The 15878-nt window shown below is 48.9% G+C and overlaps 1 protein-coding gene across 7 annotated transcripts in view; it reads right to left on the reverse strand.

Moving 5' to 3' along the window:
• The window catches only part of AHI1 (Abelson helper integration site 1), a 195510-nt gene that overhangs the window by 46281 nt on the left and 133351 nt on the right, over positions 1-15878 (reverse strand). For all 7 annotated transcript variants that reach the window (XM_074948472.1, XM_074948471.1, XM_074948469.1 and 4 more), the window contains one exon: positions 7726-7784. In XM_074948472.1, the coding sequence (XP_074804573.1) occupies positions 7726-7784 (59 nt within the window). The remainder of the gene's footprint in view (positions 1-7725; positions 7785-15878) is intronic.

Genomic DNA, 15878 nt, shown 5'->3' on the forward strand with positions numbered 1-15878 from the left:
AGCCTGGAGGGGGGCGAAGGTGCAACCTGGCGTGCTGCACTACATACGTGCAGGCCACCATATGCCCTAGAAGCTTCATGCAGTTTCTGGCCGTGGTAGTTGGGAACCAGTGGAGGCTGTCGATGATGTCCCTGATGCTTTGGAACTGGGACTTGGGTAGGGAGGCTCTTGACTGAGTGGAGTCCAGGAGAGCCCCGGTGAACTCTATCTTCTGGGCTGGGACCAGAGTAGACTTGGGCACATTCAGAATGAGCCCCAGCCTGCTGAAAGTGGTCTGTACCACGGCTACATGCTCCAGCACTTGCACTTGGGAATTGCCCTTGATGAGCCCATCATCCAGGTACGGGAAGACCTGTACCTGGCATTTGCGCAGGAAGGCTGCCACGACTGCCATGCACTTCGTGAACATGTGCGGGCCTGTTGAAAGTCCGAATGGTAGTACAGTGAACTGATAGTGCAGGCCACTGACTATGAATCTCAGGAATCGCCTGTGTGGCTGAATAATTGATATATGAAAGTACGCGTCCTTCAAGTTGAGGGTGGCATACCAGTCCCCCGAATCCAGGGAAGGAATGATGGTGGCCAGAGAGATCATACGAAACTTCAGCTTTCTTATGTATGTGTTGAGGTTTCGCAGATCCAGGATAGGGCTGAGCCCACCCTTGGCCTTGGGGATGAGGAAATATCAGGAGTAGAATCCACTGCCCCTGAACTCCTGAGGAACCTCCTCTATTGTGCCCAGCGTGAGGAGCGACTGCACCTCCTGTAGCAGGAGTTGCTTGTGAGAGGGGTCCCTGAAGAGGACTGAGGAAGGCGGGTAGGGCCAGAATTGGATAGAATATTCCACCCCTACTGTGCTCAGGACCCAGCGATCTGAAGTAATCTGGGCCCAGGCATGGCAGAAGTGGGACAGACAATTCACAAAGGGAGGGCAAGGATCCAGGATTTGGGCCGGTGCTCTGTCCCCGGGCGCACCTTCAAAAGTTGGGTGTAGAGCCAGGGGGTGCTTGGAGGAGCCTGGACTGCAGGGAACGCCTCCTATTGTTTCTGTTCCTCCTTCAATTATAGTCCTGCCTGGGGGGACCTGGATAGAATTGTGAGGGGGGCTTGGATTTGAAGGGTTTTCTCTGGGGTGTCGGTGTGAATTCCCAGAGACTTGAGGGTTGCTCTTGAGTCCTTGAGACTGTGCAGTCTCGAGTCTGTTTTGTCAGCGAACAGCCCCTCACAGTCAAATGAGAAGTCCTGTATGGTATTCTGGACCTCTGCCAGGAGTCCCAAGACCTGTAGCAATGAGCTACGCCTCATTGTGATGCCTGTAGCCACGGTTCGCACCGCTGAGTCAGCTGAGTCCAGAGCAGCCTGGAGGGAGGTTCTAGCCACTACCCTGCCCTCTTCCGGGACTGCAGTGAATTCCTTTCAGGATTCCGACGGAAGCAGTTCCTGAAGTTTAGAGAGGGCATTCCACGAGTTGTACGCATAGCAGCTAAGTACCACCTGCTGGTTGGAAATTCGAAGCTGGAGCCCCCCGGTCAAGTACACTTTTTGAACGAAGAGGTCCAGCTTCTTAGCATCTTTATTCTTAGGGGTGGGCCCTGGCTGCCCCTGCCGCTCTTTGTGGTTTACTGCATCCACTACCAAGGTCCCGGGTGGGTGGTGGGTGAAGAGGTGCTTGCACCCTTTCTGAGGGACAAAGTAACGCCTCTCTACTCCCCTGGCCGTTGTTGGTATAGAGGGTGGGATTTGCCAGAGCACCTTCGTGGTGTTCTGAATGATTTTTATAAGTGGCAGTGCCACCTTGAAGGGACCCTCCAGGGCGAGTATGTCCACCATGCTACCTGAGTCTTCCACCACCTCCTCCGTCGTCATGTTGAGGTTCTGGACCACCCTCCTAAGGAGGTCCTGGTGGGCTTTCATGTCCATCGCCAGAAGGGACATGGTAGTGCTCGCCACTGCCTCGTCCGGCGAGGAAGAAGACCAGGCTTGAAGTGGGATGGGGTCTTTCTGCCCCTCCAGTTTCCTGGTGACTTGCTCAGGGATATCCATCATTGCTGCTACTGATGGTACAGGAGCCACCTTCATTGGTGTCTCTGACCTTGCGCTCGATACGGGAGGCCTGGGGTCTGAACCCCATGGTGGGTCCTCGGGAGCCCTGGACTGATATGGGGCAATGGACATCGCAGAAGGTGGGGCATGGGCAATGGAGACTACCGATGCTGCCCTGGAACCATGCCCGTGGCCCTAGTGGTAGGCCCAAGGTGTCCAAAAGGGCCATTGTAACAGTCCCTGCCACTGGGGAGGCCAGGACACCATCGGTAATGAGTGTTCCTCCACCTTACGGTACCAAGACCGGTGCCAGTATCTTGACCAGTATCGGCTATGTTGGGACACGTATGACTCCACCTCTGATTCCGATAACAGTCTGAGCCCGACCAGGGAGGGGCGGATCCCGACGGTGTCGGGGAGTGGTACTGCATCAAGGTGGGCTTGCCCCGGTGCTGGATAGGAGGTGCCGCCATCAGTGCCGCGGACTGTACCAGAAGTGGTGCAGCAGCCGCTTCTTGCGTCGCCTGCACCTGAGCTGGTGCACGGGAACAGGAGGCCAGGGACTGTGCCGTCATGGCAATTAAGTCCCGCAAGAACTCAAAGGCGTCTGGTGTGGAGGGGAGGTCCAGGTCCTCCTCCAACACTTGCCAGACTGGAGAATCCACCCACACTGGATTCAACGGACCCCCCTTCGAAGTTGGAGTCGACAGTGCTGGGACCGATGGACCAGCCTTCTAGTGTCCCAAAGAGGGATGCACCATGCTGGAGTCCCCTCCGCTCTTCTTGGCGGGGGAGTGGCCCCATTCCGCCGCCTTCTTATGCGGCACTAGGGATAGTGATCGGTGCTGCAGCGATGAGCGCAGGGAAGGGTGCCAATGCTCCTTATTCGGGTCCTTCCTCGGTGCCGAGATGTCCTGCACCAAGGTCGGTGAGCTGTGCACCGAGGCTGCTGGTGCCGGCTCTTGAGCTAGTTGGGGCTGGAGAGCGGACTCCATCAAGAAGAGCTTGAGGCGATAGTCTCTCTCCCTCTTAGTTCTGGGCTTGAAGCCTCTGCAGATGGTGCACTTGTCTTGCAAATGACCCTCCTCCCAGGCACTTCAGACAAGTGGAGTAAGGATCCCCTCCGGGCATAGGCTTATCACACCTAAAGTTTGCTTATGCATTCAGGTGCCATTTTTCTTTGATTTGCAAACAGGCTCTTCACTGCAACAGAGTAAATATGTGGACGTTCTTTCTTTACCAATTAACTGTTACCTAACTCTTTTACGCCTTCTGCCATTCTTTAGTTGGATAAGGAGCTTTCCTCTAATTAACCTCAGTCAGCCATTACATATATAATACCCTTGCCTCTGAACAAATGCATCTTGTCAGGATCCTGACAAGGGCAGTGGGGACCAAAGATAAGAGCAGGGCCAAATCTGAGGATGAGAGTAGCGGAGGAGTTTGTGGTCAAGTTCCAGACCAGGGTTAATACCAAAGATCAGAGTCCAAGATAGGTTTCACGGTCTGGGTCAGGAGGTAAGGTCCAAATCAAGCCAAGGTCGAAGCCAGGACTTTGAGAGCAGGAAGCAAAAATAGTTGTGGAAGTTACGGAGATCCACACTGTTGTCTGGACGCTTCCTAGAATGCCGCTTCGATTTATATAGGGCAGGAAGCCAATCAGGAGCCATGAGGCTGCCGCCTGTTAGAGCCTGAGGGCAGGGACTTCTTGTGGTTTTTGCTCACAGCTAGTCATAGATAGTGTGTGAACCAGTTACAACTGCTGCTGTGTGGACGTGTTCCCCGCCTAGCAGCTCTGCAGGCCTGATTCAAGACCTGCTGGACACTCTCTGCCGGCCCATATTTGTCTGGATGGACTGCCATAAGGTCGGGGCATGGATTTGGGATGCTGACTCCCAGGATTATCCTCTAGGGCATAGTCCTCCAACCTACAAGGTACCAGAGGGAGCTACATTTGATTTTCAAGTCCAGTATTTCACAGACTTCATACTCGTTGTGCTCTTGAATCAGTTCCAAAGGAGGCAGTGGCTGGGCGCAGTGAGTGAAAGGTTGTCAACATAGATTTTTAGCAAGGATACGTGGAACACTGCGTGGTTTTGAAGCCTCATGAACACTGGGTTGATTACCTGGCTGATGGAATATGGCCCGAGGTATTGGTAATCCAGTTATGACATAGCCAGTCAGTGCAGATGTGTTGGGCTGATAGCCAGACTTTTTGCCTGATGGTGAATGCCAGGCCTTCCCTGCACTGGTGGTCAGCATACCACTTGTAATCTTCCTTGGCCTTGTCCATATGTGTCTTGAGTTCTTCTTGGACATCATGGATCAGACACACCCAGTCAGCAGCTACAGGATTGGTGGAGGTGACAGATGCAGCTGGGTGGAGATGGGGGTGGAGGCCTGAGGTTGCATAGAACGGATTCTGCATGGTGGATATATGATCAGCGTTGTTGTAAGCAAACTCTGTTTGGGGTAGGAAGCTTGACCAGTTCTCCTGATGGAAATTAATAAAGCACCACAAGTATTGTTCTAATACTTGATTGCTCATTCAGACTGACCATCAGTTTGTGGGGGATAAACAATGGATGTGTAAGCACAGATCCTAAGCAATTGTAGGATTTTGTTCCAAAACCACAACACGAACTGCAGACCCTTATCAATTGTGACTCGCTCTGGGATTCCATGGAGACAGATCAGTGTGCTTGTTAGACACAGGGAGCTTGACTATGAAGTCCAGGGTAATGGCTGCCCAAAGCCTGGATGGGCTCTCAGAAAGCATTAGGGTGTTGAGGAGTTTTGAGCATGATATCGGAGCGCAGGTATGTCTCACAGAAATCAACATACAAGTGGATTGTTGTGTGCATTCAGGGCCACCAGAAGGAGTGGATGGCCAAACAGAGAGTCTTGAAGCAACCCAAATGGCCTGCTAATGGCAAGTCATGACAGAACCATAGTACCTCTAACTGAGGGGGTTCTAGCGGAATGTACAAGTAGCCCTTGACAGAGAGCAAGCCACCTGGACCTGGTGTTGCCCTTGGCTTGCTGCCTCAAATTCCTTGGGATGGGGATCCTTCTCTGCAGCTGAGCGGCTCATGGACATGAAGTCCTGAGGAACTGCGGCATCCAGGAAGTTCGGGGGCTTAAGAATGGGGGGGGCTCAGCACAGGGGGGCTCTTGGCTGATGAGATATTCCCCTTTTTGGGATGAGGCATTGGCAGTCTTGTTCTGAGCTCCTGAGTGGTACATGATGGTGAAACTGAAGAGTGCAAAGAACAGGGCCCAGCGAAACTGCATCTGGTTGAGAGTCTTGGCTCAGCAGAGGTACTCTACATTTTTATGATCAAAGAAAACCTGTCCTGGGTACCAAGCACCCTCCAGATAGCAGCAACGCTCTTCAAAAACTGCTTTGATGGCTAGAAGCTCCTTAACTAGATAATTCTGTTCAGCTGCAGTGAACTTCCATGAATAATACACGCAAAGCAAGAGTTGCTATTGGGGACCACCTCTTTGAGAGAGTATTGCCCTAATTGCCACATTGGAGGCATCAGTCCTGACAACAAAGGGTCATGTTGGGTTGGGATGAGCTAGGATTGGGGTGGGGATAAAGGTCATCTTGAGTAGGACGAATGCTCATTGGGCCTCCGGAGGCCAGCTGAAGGTGGTATTTTTAAGGAGAAGTGCTGTCAATGGGGTGATGTAGCCTGAAAATCCAGAGATGAACAGCCTATAAAAGTTAGTGAACCCCAGGAAGTATTGTAACTCCTTGATACTTCGGGTGGGCATGAGGGGACGTTAATTTTGTGTGGAATATAGGTGACTTTGGGATTAAAATGACTGATGTTCCTCAAAATGAAAAATGTCTGAGAAATATCATCCAAGTTAGGTTATTACCTTGAAAATGGAAAGCATCTTTAAATTAACACTTAATATTGAATCTTAATGTATACATTCCGTGTATACCCAAAGGAAAAAACACAAGGGAAAGTGTTAATAGTTACATTAAAATGCTATAAGCATAGAGAAAGTAGTAACATCTTAAAATACTGTAGTGGGCTTTGGTCTTAATTAATACATCTAATATCCTGAAACTACTGTAAATGTTACTTCCTTGGGTTTCAAATTAATATGATCCTTATTTGATTATAGTTCTTCAGCATTTAATGAGCATGGGAATCTATAATCTGCCTCAAGGAAAAACTGTGCCAGGCTGCACTTTATTGAATCCTACAATGTACAAACAGAAAACAGAAATGCAAACACAGCTGCCTCAGCAAAGCCTACAGGGATAAAGAAAGAAAGAAAAAAAAAAGATGAATTCAGAAGTATGTGAAATAAACCAACTCCTGAGATTAATCAAATACACAGCAAAACTATTTTGATCTATTTTGTCCTTACCTGGCAACATTTACTTTCTTTCTTTAAAGAATATCACTTCTATGCTATTACGACTTTATTTATAACATCACTAGAAAAAGGGTTAAAGAAAATATATTCAATCCCACCAAGTTTAACAGAAAGCTGCTAATTTATTTATAAATCCCTTCCCAAAATGAGTCAATACTATAGATACTTTTAAGGGTTGCTGTAGCAGGAAAGCACTGATATACATATTGAATAATTCATAATTTTTCTTAATAATTGGCTGATATCTAGAATTAAATATATATAAAATATGCAGACAATAATAGTCACCTAGCCACAGAGAAAAAGATGAATGCAAAACTATATTTTCAGCGTTGTTTTTCAAGAGAAGTCTTATTTATTATATCAGCCAGATACAAAGACACATTAAAGGATTTTGTGAAGGAAAGGTCTAAATGAGATGGAAATAAAAGGTGGAACAGGTTCTGGGAATTAAGGGCACAATCTAATTTATGTCCCTTTCCGATGAACCCTCTGGAGGCCAGCAGCTGGCAAGCAATTACCATAGCACATTAGGTCAGGACATTTCGATTGCAGGCACCAGGGGGTTAACATCCAAGTGCAAGAGGCCCATTTTTTTTAGGGGCCACACACAAAGTGTTGAGAACATTACTTCTTCTACAACTAGTCCCTCCCTGGTATTTTAAAAAATATATACTTTAATGATTGTATAGTCGTAGTTAACTAAGTTTATAGAGTTTGGGGGTTCTTTTGTGTTGGGAAAAAAGGATCAGGACGGAGTATACATCATCACCAACCTATATGCACAATAAAAGAAATACACAGAAGATATCAATGATTTCACTTTGGTTACCATGAGCCAACTGGTACAAACAGTGCTTGAAATAAGATATAGGTGAGTTAATGGTAAAAAACAGTTGCAATTGATCCAATAGCCAATTTTAAGTTACAACCACATTTTCCCCTCCTGACTTAGTACTGCCTATATTCCTGATAAATACCAAGAATACAGGAATGTAATTCTGACATATTCATTTCTAAACAATTGAGAGAGAGAGAGAGAGAGAGCGCGCGAGCGAGAGAAGACGACTGTATTTTACCTTTTTTTAAAAAAAAACCTCTGACCTCTATATCAACAACATGAGGTAAAAGCCTACACAGCCACGAAAGTTTCCTTAAAGATACCTCCTTTTATTCACAAAAGAAGAAGAAAGCTTTTCTACAAAGCAATTTGTGAAGAATGCCATTTTATAGTTTAACTTTATCAATTTTTTTAAATGCATAAATAGAATTCCTTACCGTCTGTAGTCTGACGGATGGTGTTCGGCTAAGAGGACTTCCTACTGGGCTGAAACTCCCTGTGAAAAGACAAAGCTGTGAATTTTTGCTTGTTACCCCGTTCTAATAAACCACTTTATTTTAATAACATTATGTTAGCAGGACATGTTTCACAAAACTCTAATGAAAAGCAGCACCATCTTTCAGTTGCAACTACACATCCTTCAGTCAGGAACAGTTGGAGGGTTTATTTAACTAATAGACCTGACACAAGGTTAGTTAATCCAATATTTCCATTCAAATGATTTGGAGCAATAGCACAAGCAATGTCCACATGCCACCTCGTGCTTAGAACAGACACTATTATCTAAGCTACATTGCCTTTCTTTTCATTGTATTTCTGAGTAGCGCATACAAAGTTTTCAGTCAGAAATGATCACAAAACCTCTCAAAGGAATTACTTATTCTTTCAGATAAAATAAGGATGTCTATTCAGTATCTCCCTTTGATCATCTGACTTCCCACCACAACACATCTTGATGTTTATTTTATTCACTCTTTATAAACTGCATTTGAAAAAGTGCTACTTGTAAATTTGTTCCTTTTGAAATTATTACATCGGCTAAGCTCAAGAAAATCCTTTCATCATCTATGGATTTATCTTTTTATTATTGGTTTCTTCTACTATATCTCTTCTAAGAAAACATCTTTAAAAGACAGAGACATCTGAAAATTGCTAAACATGACAATACTAAATGCTATAGCTTTGCTCAAAATATTTCATCTCTCTTTTTCTCAAGCAGGTGGAGCAGAGGGAAGCCAAATATCACAGAGTTAAGCTCACCATCTTTTTGCCATGAGAGACATGGGTTCAAATCCTAGTTTAGGTTTCAAGTGAAAATGAGTTCTAAGGTCTCACTCTAGTTTCCAACCACAAAACCCAACTCAATTTAGCACAACAGGGAATATCTGCTCATAAGGAGCCCAGAGTTTGAATAATGGGGATTTTTCAGGTTAAGATTCAGATGCATTGGCACAGATCCTTGGGAAACCTTGTACAACCTCCACCTGCACTATACCCGTGTGAAGCCAGTGGTATTATTCATATTCATAAGTGATTTGCTTGTAAATGTTTAACCACTGGAAGATATTTATATATGTAATTAAATGGTGCTGTGGCAAATTGCCGGCACTACTTTGATGGGTCTTGCGCTCTCTCTTCTTGGGGAGGGTTCAGGGATCTGTTTCTCGCCCCTGAACTGGGGTATTAACTGCCCCGCTAGTGTCCTAGAGGAGGGGAGTGGAGAGGGAGGGACCCAGGCCCACCCTCTACTCCGGGTCCCAGCCCAGGGGCCCTAGGGATAGCAGTAAACCACTTGAACTAGCGGTTCCTTCCCCTGGGCTACTTCCCTCTCCTGCCCTACAGCTTGTGGGACTTCCTACCCTCCCTTTGCACAAACCAGGTGTCCCTTTACCTAGGGTCTTGATCTTCTTAGCCCACCACAGCACTTCTCCAAACTCTCCTCTGCTTCCCTCCAAACTGGTCTCTGCTCCACCACCAATCCACTCTGCGTCAACTCCTCCAAACTGCTCTCTACTCCAACACCAAACCACTCTGCTTCAACTTCTTTCCTTGTCTGATTGAAGCAGGGGGGTTTTTAATCAGGTGACTGGCCTCAGGTGCTTTAATTGGTTTCAGGTGCTTTAATTAATCTATAGCAAACTTTCTTCCCTCTACAGGGAATAAGGCTCCCTTCTAACACTCTCTTGCTGCCCTCTGGCCATGCTGTATCACATACCCCTCCCCCTACCCCCGCTCAACACCATGGGGTTGGGCTACTTGGGACGAGAGGCAGTGCTGTCGTGATAGGCCATCAGCATTGCCGTGTTGGTTTCTGGCCCTATGCTGTATCCGGAAATGGAAGGGCTGCAGGGATAGGAACCACCTAGTCACTCTTGCGTTGTTCTCCTTGTTTCTGTGCACCCACTGGAGTGGGGCGTGGTCTGTCATGAGGGTAAACCGCCACCCCAGTAGGTAGTAGCGGAGAGTCTCCATAGCCCATTTTACTGCCAGACATTCCTTTTCAACAATGGCATACTTTTGTTCCCTGGAGAGGAGCTTCCGGCTGAGGTAGAAGATCAGGTGTTCCTCCTCCCCTACCATCTGTGAAAGGACAGCTCCTAGCCCTACTTCTGAGACATCTGTTTGTAGGATGAATTCCTTCTTGAAGTCTGGGGCTATGAGTACTGGATGGCAACAAAGGGCTGTCCTTAAATCTGCAAATGCTCCTTCTGCCACATCAGTCCACTTTACTATCTCGGGGCCTCAAGCCTTTATCAAACCCGTCAATTGCCCTGCTCTTGTGGCGAAATGAGGGATGAATCTCCGATAGTATCCTACTATCCCTAGAAATGCTCTGACCTGCTTTTTGCGGACTGGTGGAGGCCAACCTTGTATTACATCCACTTTGTTCCATTGGGGTTTCACCAAACCTCTCCCTACTACATACCCGAGGTATCTGGCCTCAGCTAGTCCTATCACGCATTTGAGAGGTTGCCAGTGAGGCTGGCCTTCGGCAGCGTGTCTAGTACCGCTTCTACTTTTCCAAGGTGCGTTTCCCAGTCAGGGCTATGGATGATTATGTCATCTAGATAGGCAGCGGCATATTTGGCATGGGGTCGCAGCAATTTGTCCATAAGTCATTGGAATGTTGCAGGGGCCCCATGGAGTCCGACAGGGAGGACAGTGTATTGGAACAGGCCATCGGGTGTAGAGAAGGCAGTCTTTTCCTTGGTATTCTCGGCCACGGGAATTTGCCAATATCCTTTGGTCAGGTCTAGGGTGGTTAGGTATCAGGCCTTACCTAACTGATCAACTAGCTCATCAATGTGTGCTATCGGATAGGCATTGAATTGGGATCCTTCATTCAACTTCCGGAAGTCATTGCAAAACCTCAGGGTGCCGTCAGGCTTGGGGACTAGGACGATAGAGCTGGACCACTGGCTGTGGGATTCTTCAATAACCCAGAATTCCAGCATCATCTTCACTTCTGTCCTAATTTCTTCCCTTTTAGCTTCCGGTATTCGGAACGGTCTTATCATCACCCTTACTCCTGGACTGGTGACAATATGATGTTGGACCAGTGTCGTACAGCCCGGCTGTGTACAGAACATGACCTCTGTTCATTGTTCTGGAGTTAACTCAGAAGATATCTTCACCAGCGCCTGTGGGTTGTCTGTCTGGGGTGGAGCTCCCTGAATGACCAGGCACGTCTCTCGGTCATGCCAGGGCTTCAGTAAGTTGATGTGGTAGATTTGCTCTGGCCTTCAGTGGTCTGGTTGTCTGACCTTATAGTCCACCTCCCCAATGGCTTCCACTATCCCACATGGTCCATGCCAGCTGGCTAGAAGTTTGCTTTCTGCTGTCGGTACTAGCACCATTACCCGTTCTCCCAGCTGAAATTTCTCTACTTTTGCCTGTCAGTTGTAATATGTCTGCTGGGCCTCTTGTGCTTTTTCCAAATGTTCTCGTACTATAGGTGTTACTCGAGTTATTCACTCTCTCATCTGTGTCACGTGCTCAATGACATTCTTTCCTGGGTTGGGTTGTTCTTCTCAATCTTCCTTGGCAATATCTAATATTCTGCGTGGGTGGCGTCTGTATAGTAGTTCAAAGGGAGAGAAACCAGTGGATGCATGGGGGAATTCCCATATAGCAAACATTAGGTACGGTAGAAGGGTATCCCAGTCTTTTCCGTCCTGTGCTACCACCTTCCGGATCATACTTTTAAGGGTATGGTTAAACAGCTCGACCAGTCCATCTGTTTGTGGATGGTAGACTGAGGTCCGTATGGCCTGGTTGCAGAGTAGGGTACATAAGTCTTTCATTAATTTTGACATGAACCAAGTTCCTTGGTCTGTCAGGATCTCCTTAGCGATGCCCACTCTGGCAAAAACCTGGAGTAGTTCTTTTGCTATTGCCTTGGATGTGGGGTTTCTGAAAGTAATGACTTCTGGATACCACGTGGCGTAGTCAAGGATGACTAGTACGTTTCGGTGGCCCCATGCCAATCTTTCCAGTGGGCCCACTATGTCCATTGCTATCCTCTCGAAAGGGACTTCAATAATAGGCAAAGGTACTAATGGGGCCTGCAAGTGAGGTCCGGAGCTATGCAACTGGCATTCAGGGCAGGAGGCACAATAGTGCTGGAACTCTGCATGTATTCCTGGCCAATAAATCCTTCTTAGGACTCTATCCAGTGTCTTGTCTACTCCTAGATGTCCCCCAAATAGATGACTGTAAGCTAACTCTAGTCCTGCCCTTGTGTGTTTCCGTGGACTAAGAGTTGCTCTACTTCTTCCCCTCATATTTGCGCTATCCTGTACAACAGATCAGGTTTGAGCACATAATATGGCCTTAGGCCTTTCCTTCCATGGGTATGCCATTTACTTCCACTATCTCCTCCCTCTCGGGGTCATTGGCTTGGTCCTGCCTGAAATTCTTACGTGAGGTACCAATCTGACCTAATTCTAGGGGGCCTGTTTCTACTCCGCCTCCTGGGTTGCCCCTACTTGGGCTAGGAATCACCTCCAAGTCCTCACTGGCCTGAATTATCTCCTGGCCTCCTGAACGGGTTCGCCTACCAACAAGGGAGGTTTTCTGGTTCTCGGCTAGAATCCTGGTCCGTAATCTTTTATCTGCCTTCCTTTCCTGCCTAGACTTTCGGGGTTTTCCGGGGGATGAAAATAACTCTGGGGCAAATTCAGCAAACATTGGGGTGAGGCTATCTGTAGGTACCTCTGTCTCAACCCAGGGGTTGCTACCCTCCCCTGGCTCTATTGGGGGGAGTAAGCTCTCAAACCCGGGAAAGTCCCTACCAATTAAGACAGGGTACGGGAGCCTGGGGACCACCCCTGCTGTCACCCTGGTAGTATTCCCCTGGATCTCAATCCATACCAGGATTGTGGGGTAGAAATTTACGGTGCCATGAACGCACGTTACCCTGTGTTTTTGGCCTGGGTTAGTTGGTCTTGCCCCACCAACTTCCCCAAGACCAGGGTGACAGCACTCCCGGAATCTACTAATGCTATGGTTTCGATTCCATTCATTTTTACTGATCTTGTACACCCATGCGAGATCTTTGCAACCCCCTACCAGGACGATTAGGCCACATTGCTCCCCGTGATCCCCCAGATTACATTGCATAGACTCTTCCCTGTTGGGGCATTGAGCTACTATATGCCCAATTCCCCACACTCGTAACACCGCCCCCTTATTCCGGTTGCCACCCCCAGCCCTCTCTTCCCAACCCCCAGGTCCCTTCTTGGCCTCGGGTCATTCCTCGGTGTCTTTCCTCCCAGTTATGGTTCTCCTGGAGTTCTCGACAGTCCGGCGCCTTGGGTTTGGGACTGGCTTCCTGGTTTGCCACGTCTCACCCCCTGGGGTCTGGAACAGTTCGCGGGCTGCCAGCTGTCTTTCCACGAGGGAGGCCAACTCATCATAAGTGGAGGGGTCATTCTGGCCAACCCAAGCCTGGAGGCCTGGTGGTAGCCCCCTCATATACCGGTCCAGTACCAGGAGCTCCATCATCTTCTCAGAGCTGAGGGCCTCAGGGTGCAGTCATTTCCAGGTTAGGTGGATCAGGTCAAACAATTGCGATCAGGGTGTCTTGTCCTCCATATACTGCCACTCATGGAACCTTTGGGCTCGCAACGCCTTCGTTACTCCGGATCTGGACAGGATCTCTGCCTTCAGCTGGGGGTAATCTGCTGCAGTCTCCGCAGCCATATCATAGTAGACCTTCTGGACCTCTCTACACAGGAACGGGGCGAGGATACCAGACCACTGAACTTGGGGCCAGGCCTCCCGCAGGGCTGCTCTTTCAAAAGCCAGGAGGTATGCCACCACATCATCCTCCTGTGTCATTTTCTGTAGGCAGTGGCTGGTCCGTATGGTCCGGGTCCCGTCGCAGTTGCGGTTCAGCTCCATGAGGGCCTTCATCTGGTTCACCAGCTCTTGCAGCAGGGCTCAGTCCTGGGCAGCCTGACTCATCAACAGATGATTAGTCCCCTGCTGCATCCAAGTCGCCTCCTGTTGGGCAGTTGCTTGGACCCGGGTAGCCTCCTGCTGGGCTGTGGTGGCTTGTATTAGGGCCTTGACCACGTCGTCCATCTTAGGGACGGGAGGGTTTTGGCTAACCCTAGTTTAAGTCCCCAGCGTGTAGATCCCACTGCTGACACCATGTGTGGCAAATTGCCGGCACTACTTTGACGGGTCTCGTGTTTTCTCTTCTTGGGGAGGGTACAGGGCACCATTTCTCACCCCGGAACTGGAGTATTAACTGCCCCGCTAGTGTCCTAGAGGAAGGGAGCGGAGAGGGAGGGACCCGGGCCTGCCCTCTACTCCGGGTCCCAGCCCAGGGGCCCTAGGGTTAGCGGTAAACCTCTTGAACTAGCAGTTCCTTCCCCTGGGCTACTTCCCTCTCCTGCCCTTCAGCTTGTGGGGCTTCCTGCCCTCCCTTTGCACAAACCAGGTGTCCCTTTACCTAGGGTCTTGATCTTCTTAGCCCACCACAGCACTTCTCCAAACTCTCCTCTGCTTCCCTCCAAACTGGTCTCTGCTCCACCACCAATCCACTCTGCTTCAACTCCTCCAAACTGCTCTCTACTCCAACACCAGTCCACTCTGCTTCATCTTCTTTCCTTGTCTGATTGAAGCAGGGGGGGTTTTATCAGGTGACTGGCTTCAGGTGCTTTAATTAATCTATAGCAAACTTTCTTCCCTCTACAGGGAATAAGGCTCCCTTCTAACACTCTCCTGCTGCCCTCTGGCCATGCTGTATCACAGGTGCAATTCAAGCTCAAAGGGTTACAATTTATTAGGCCCTGATCTTGCAAATGTAACCCATGTGCCTAATAGGGAGATAACTGTTTAAGAGATCTATCTGGGGAGGTGGGGAGGAATGAGTTGTGTCTGGGTCATTGTTAGGCAGATGCACAATTAGCACTCAACACTCAGAATTTTCTGATATTGGGTGTGGTAGTTTTGGGTATGCTCAATGGGTTCCCAGTAGCTTGACTGAGACTCCATTAGTAAGGCTATGTTTTAGTCAGGGGTATTTTTAGTAAAAGTAACGGACAGGTCAGGGGCAGTAAACAGATCATGAGCCGTGAATTTCTGTCCATGACTTTTACTAAAAATACCCGTGACTAAAACTTGGGGGGAGGTGCCATGGGTACTGGGGGAAGGTGACTGGCAGGGTACGGTCCGGGACCCACACTGGTGCTGGTGGGTGGTGGTTGGTGGAGCTGGCAGGCTCCCTACCTTGCTCCGCACCCACCCACCCCCACCAGCAGCAGCAGAGTTTGGGTGTGGGAGGGGGCAGGGGCACAGGATGGGTTGAGGTGGGCTCTGTGCAGTGCTTACCTGGGAGGCTCCCCAGAAGCGGCAACATCCCCCTCGCTTAGCTACTCCCAACCCACACAATGAACTGCGGCCAACGGGAGCTGCGGGGGTGGTGCCTGCAGGCAGAGGCAGCACACAGGACTGCCTGGCCATTCCTGCACCTAGCAGCTGAGTGCGGGGGATGTTGCCACTTCTGGGGAGCCCCCCAGGTAAGCGCTGCCCACAGCTCGCATCACCCTGTCCCGTGCCTGAATCCCCTGTCCCCTCCCACACCTAAAGTCTTCTGGGTGGTGGGCACACGATGGCCCAAGACTGCCCCAGCAATGGCTGGTACGACGGGCGCCGGGGCTGCCCAAGCTGCCCAGGAGCCAGGTGCACAGGCCACTGCAGAAGTCACGGAGGTCACAGAATCCGTGACTTTCATGAAACCTCGCAGACTTATCCATGAGGGCAAATAGCCAGGGCAGCTGCTTTGCAAAAGGCCTTGTGCCCTCTGTGGGTTGGGAGAAGCTGAGTCACAGCAGTAGACAGCAGGCTGTTTCTCCCTAACTCTGAAGCATTTTGCAGCAGGTTAGTGATATTGTTAACCCTCCTGGCCATGCTAATTATAGAAAGGAGAAACGCGAAGGAAAAACTAATTTTTTAATTTTAATTGTATACTTGGAATGTTTGATTTTAGCCAAACTGTTTTAGTTAAATTATCTCAACTAGTATGATTCACCAACTTTTCTCTTATTTAAATGTGATGACAGGGAAAGAGTCACTTATA

The sequence above is a fragment of the Natator depressus genome, chromosome 3 (assembly GCF_965152275.1).
Source record: "Natator depressus isolate rNatDep1 chromosome 3, rNatDep2.hap1, whole genome shotgun sequence".
NCBI lineage: Eukaryota > Metazoa > Chordata > Testudines > Cheloniidae > Natator > Natator depressus.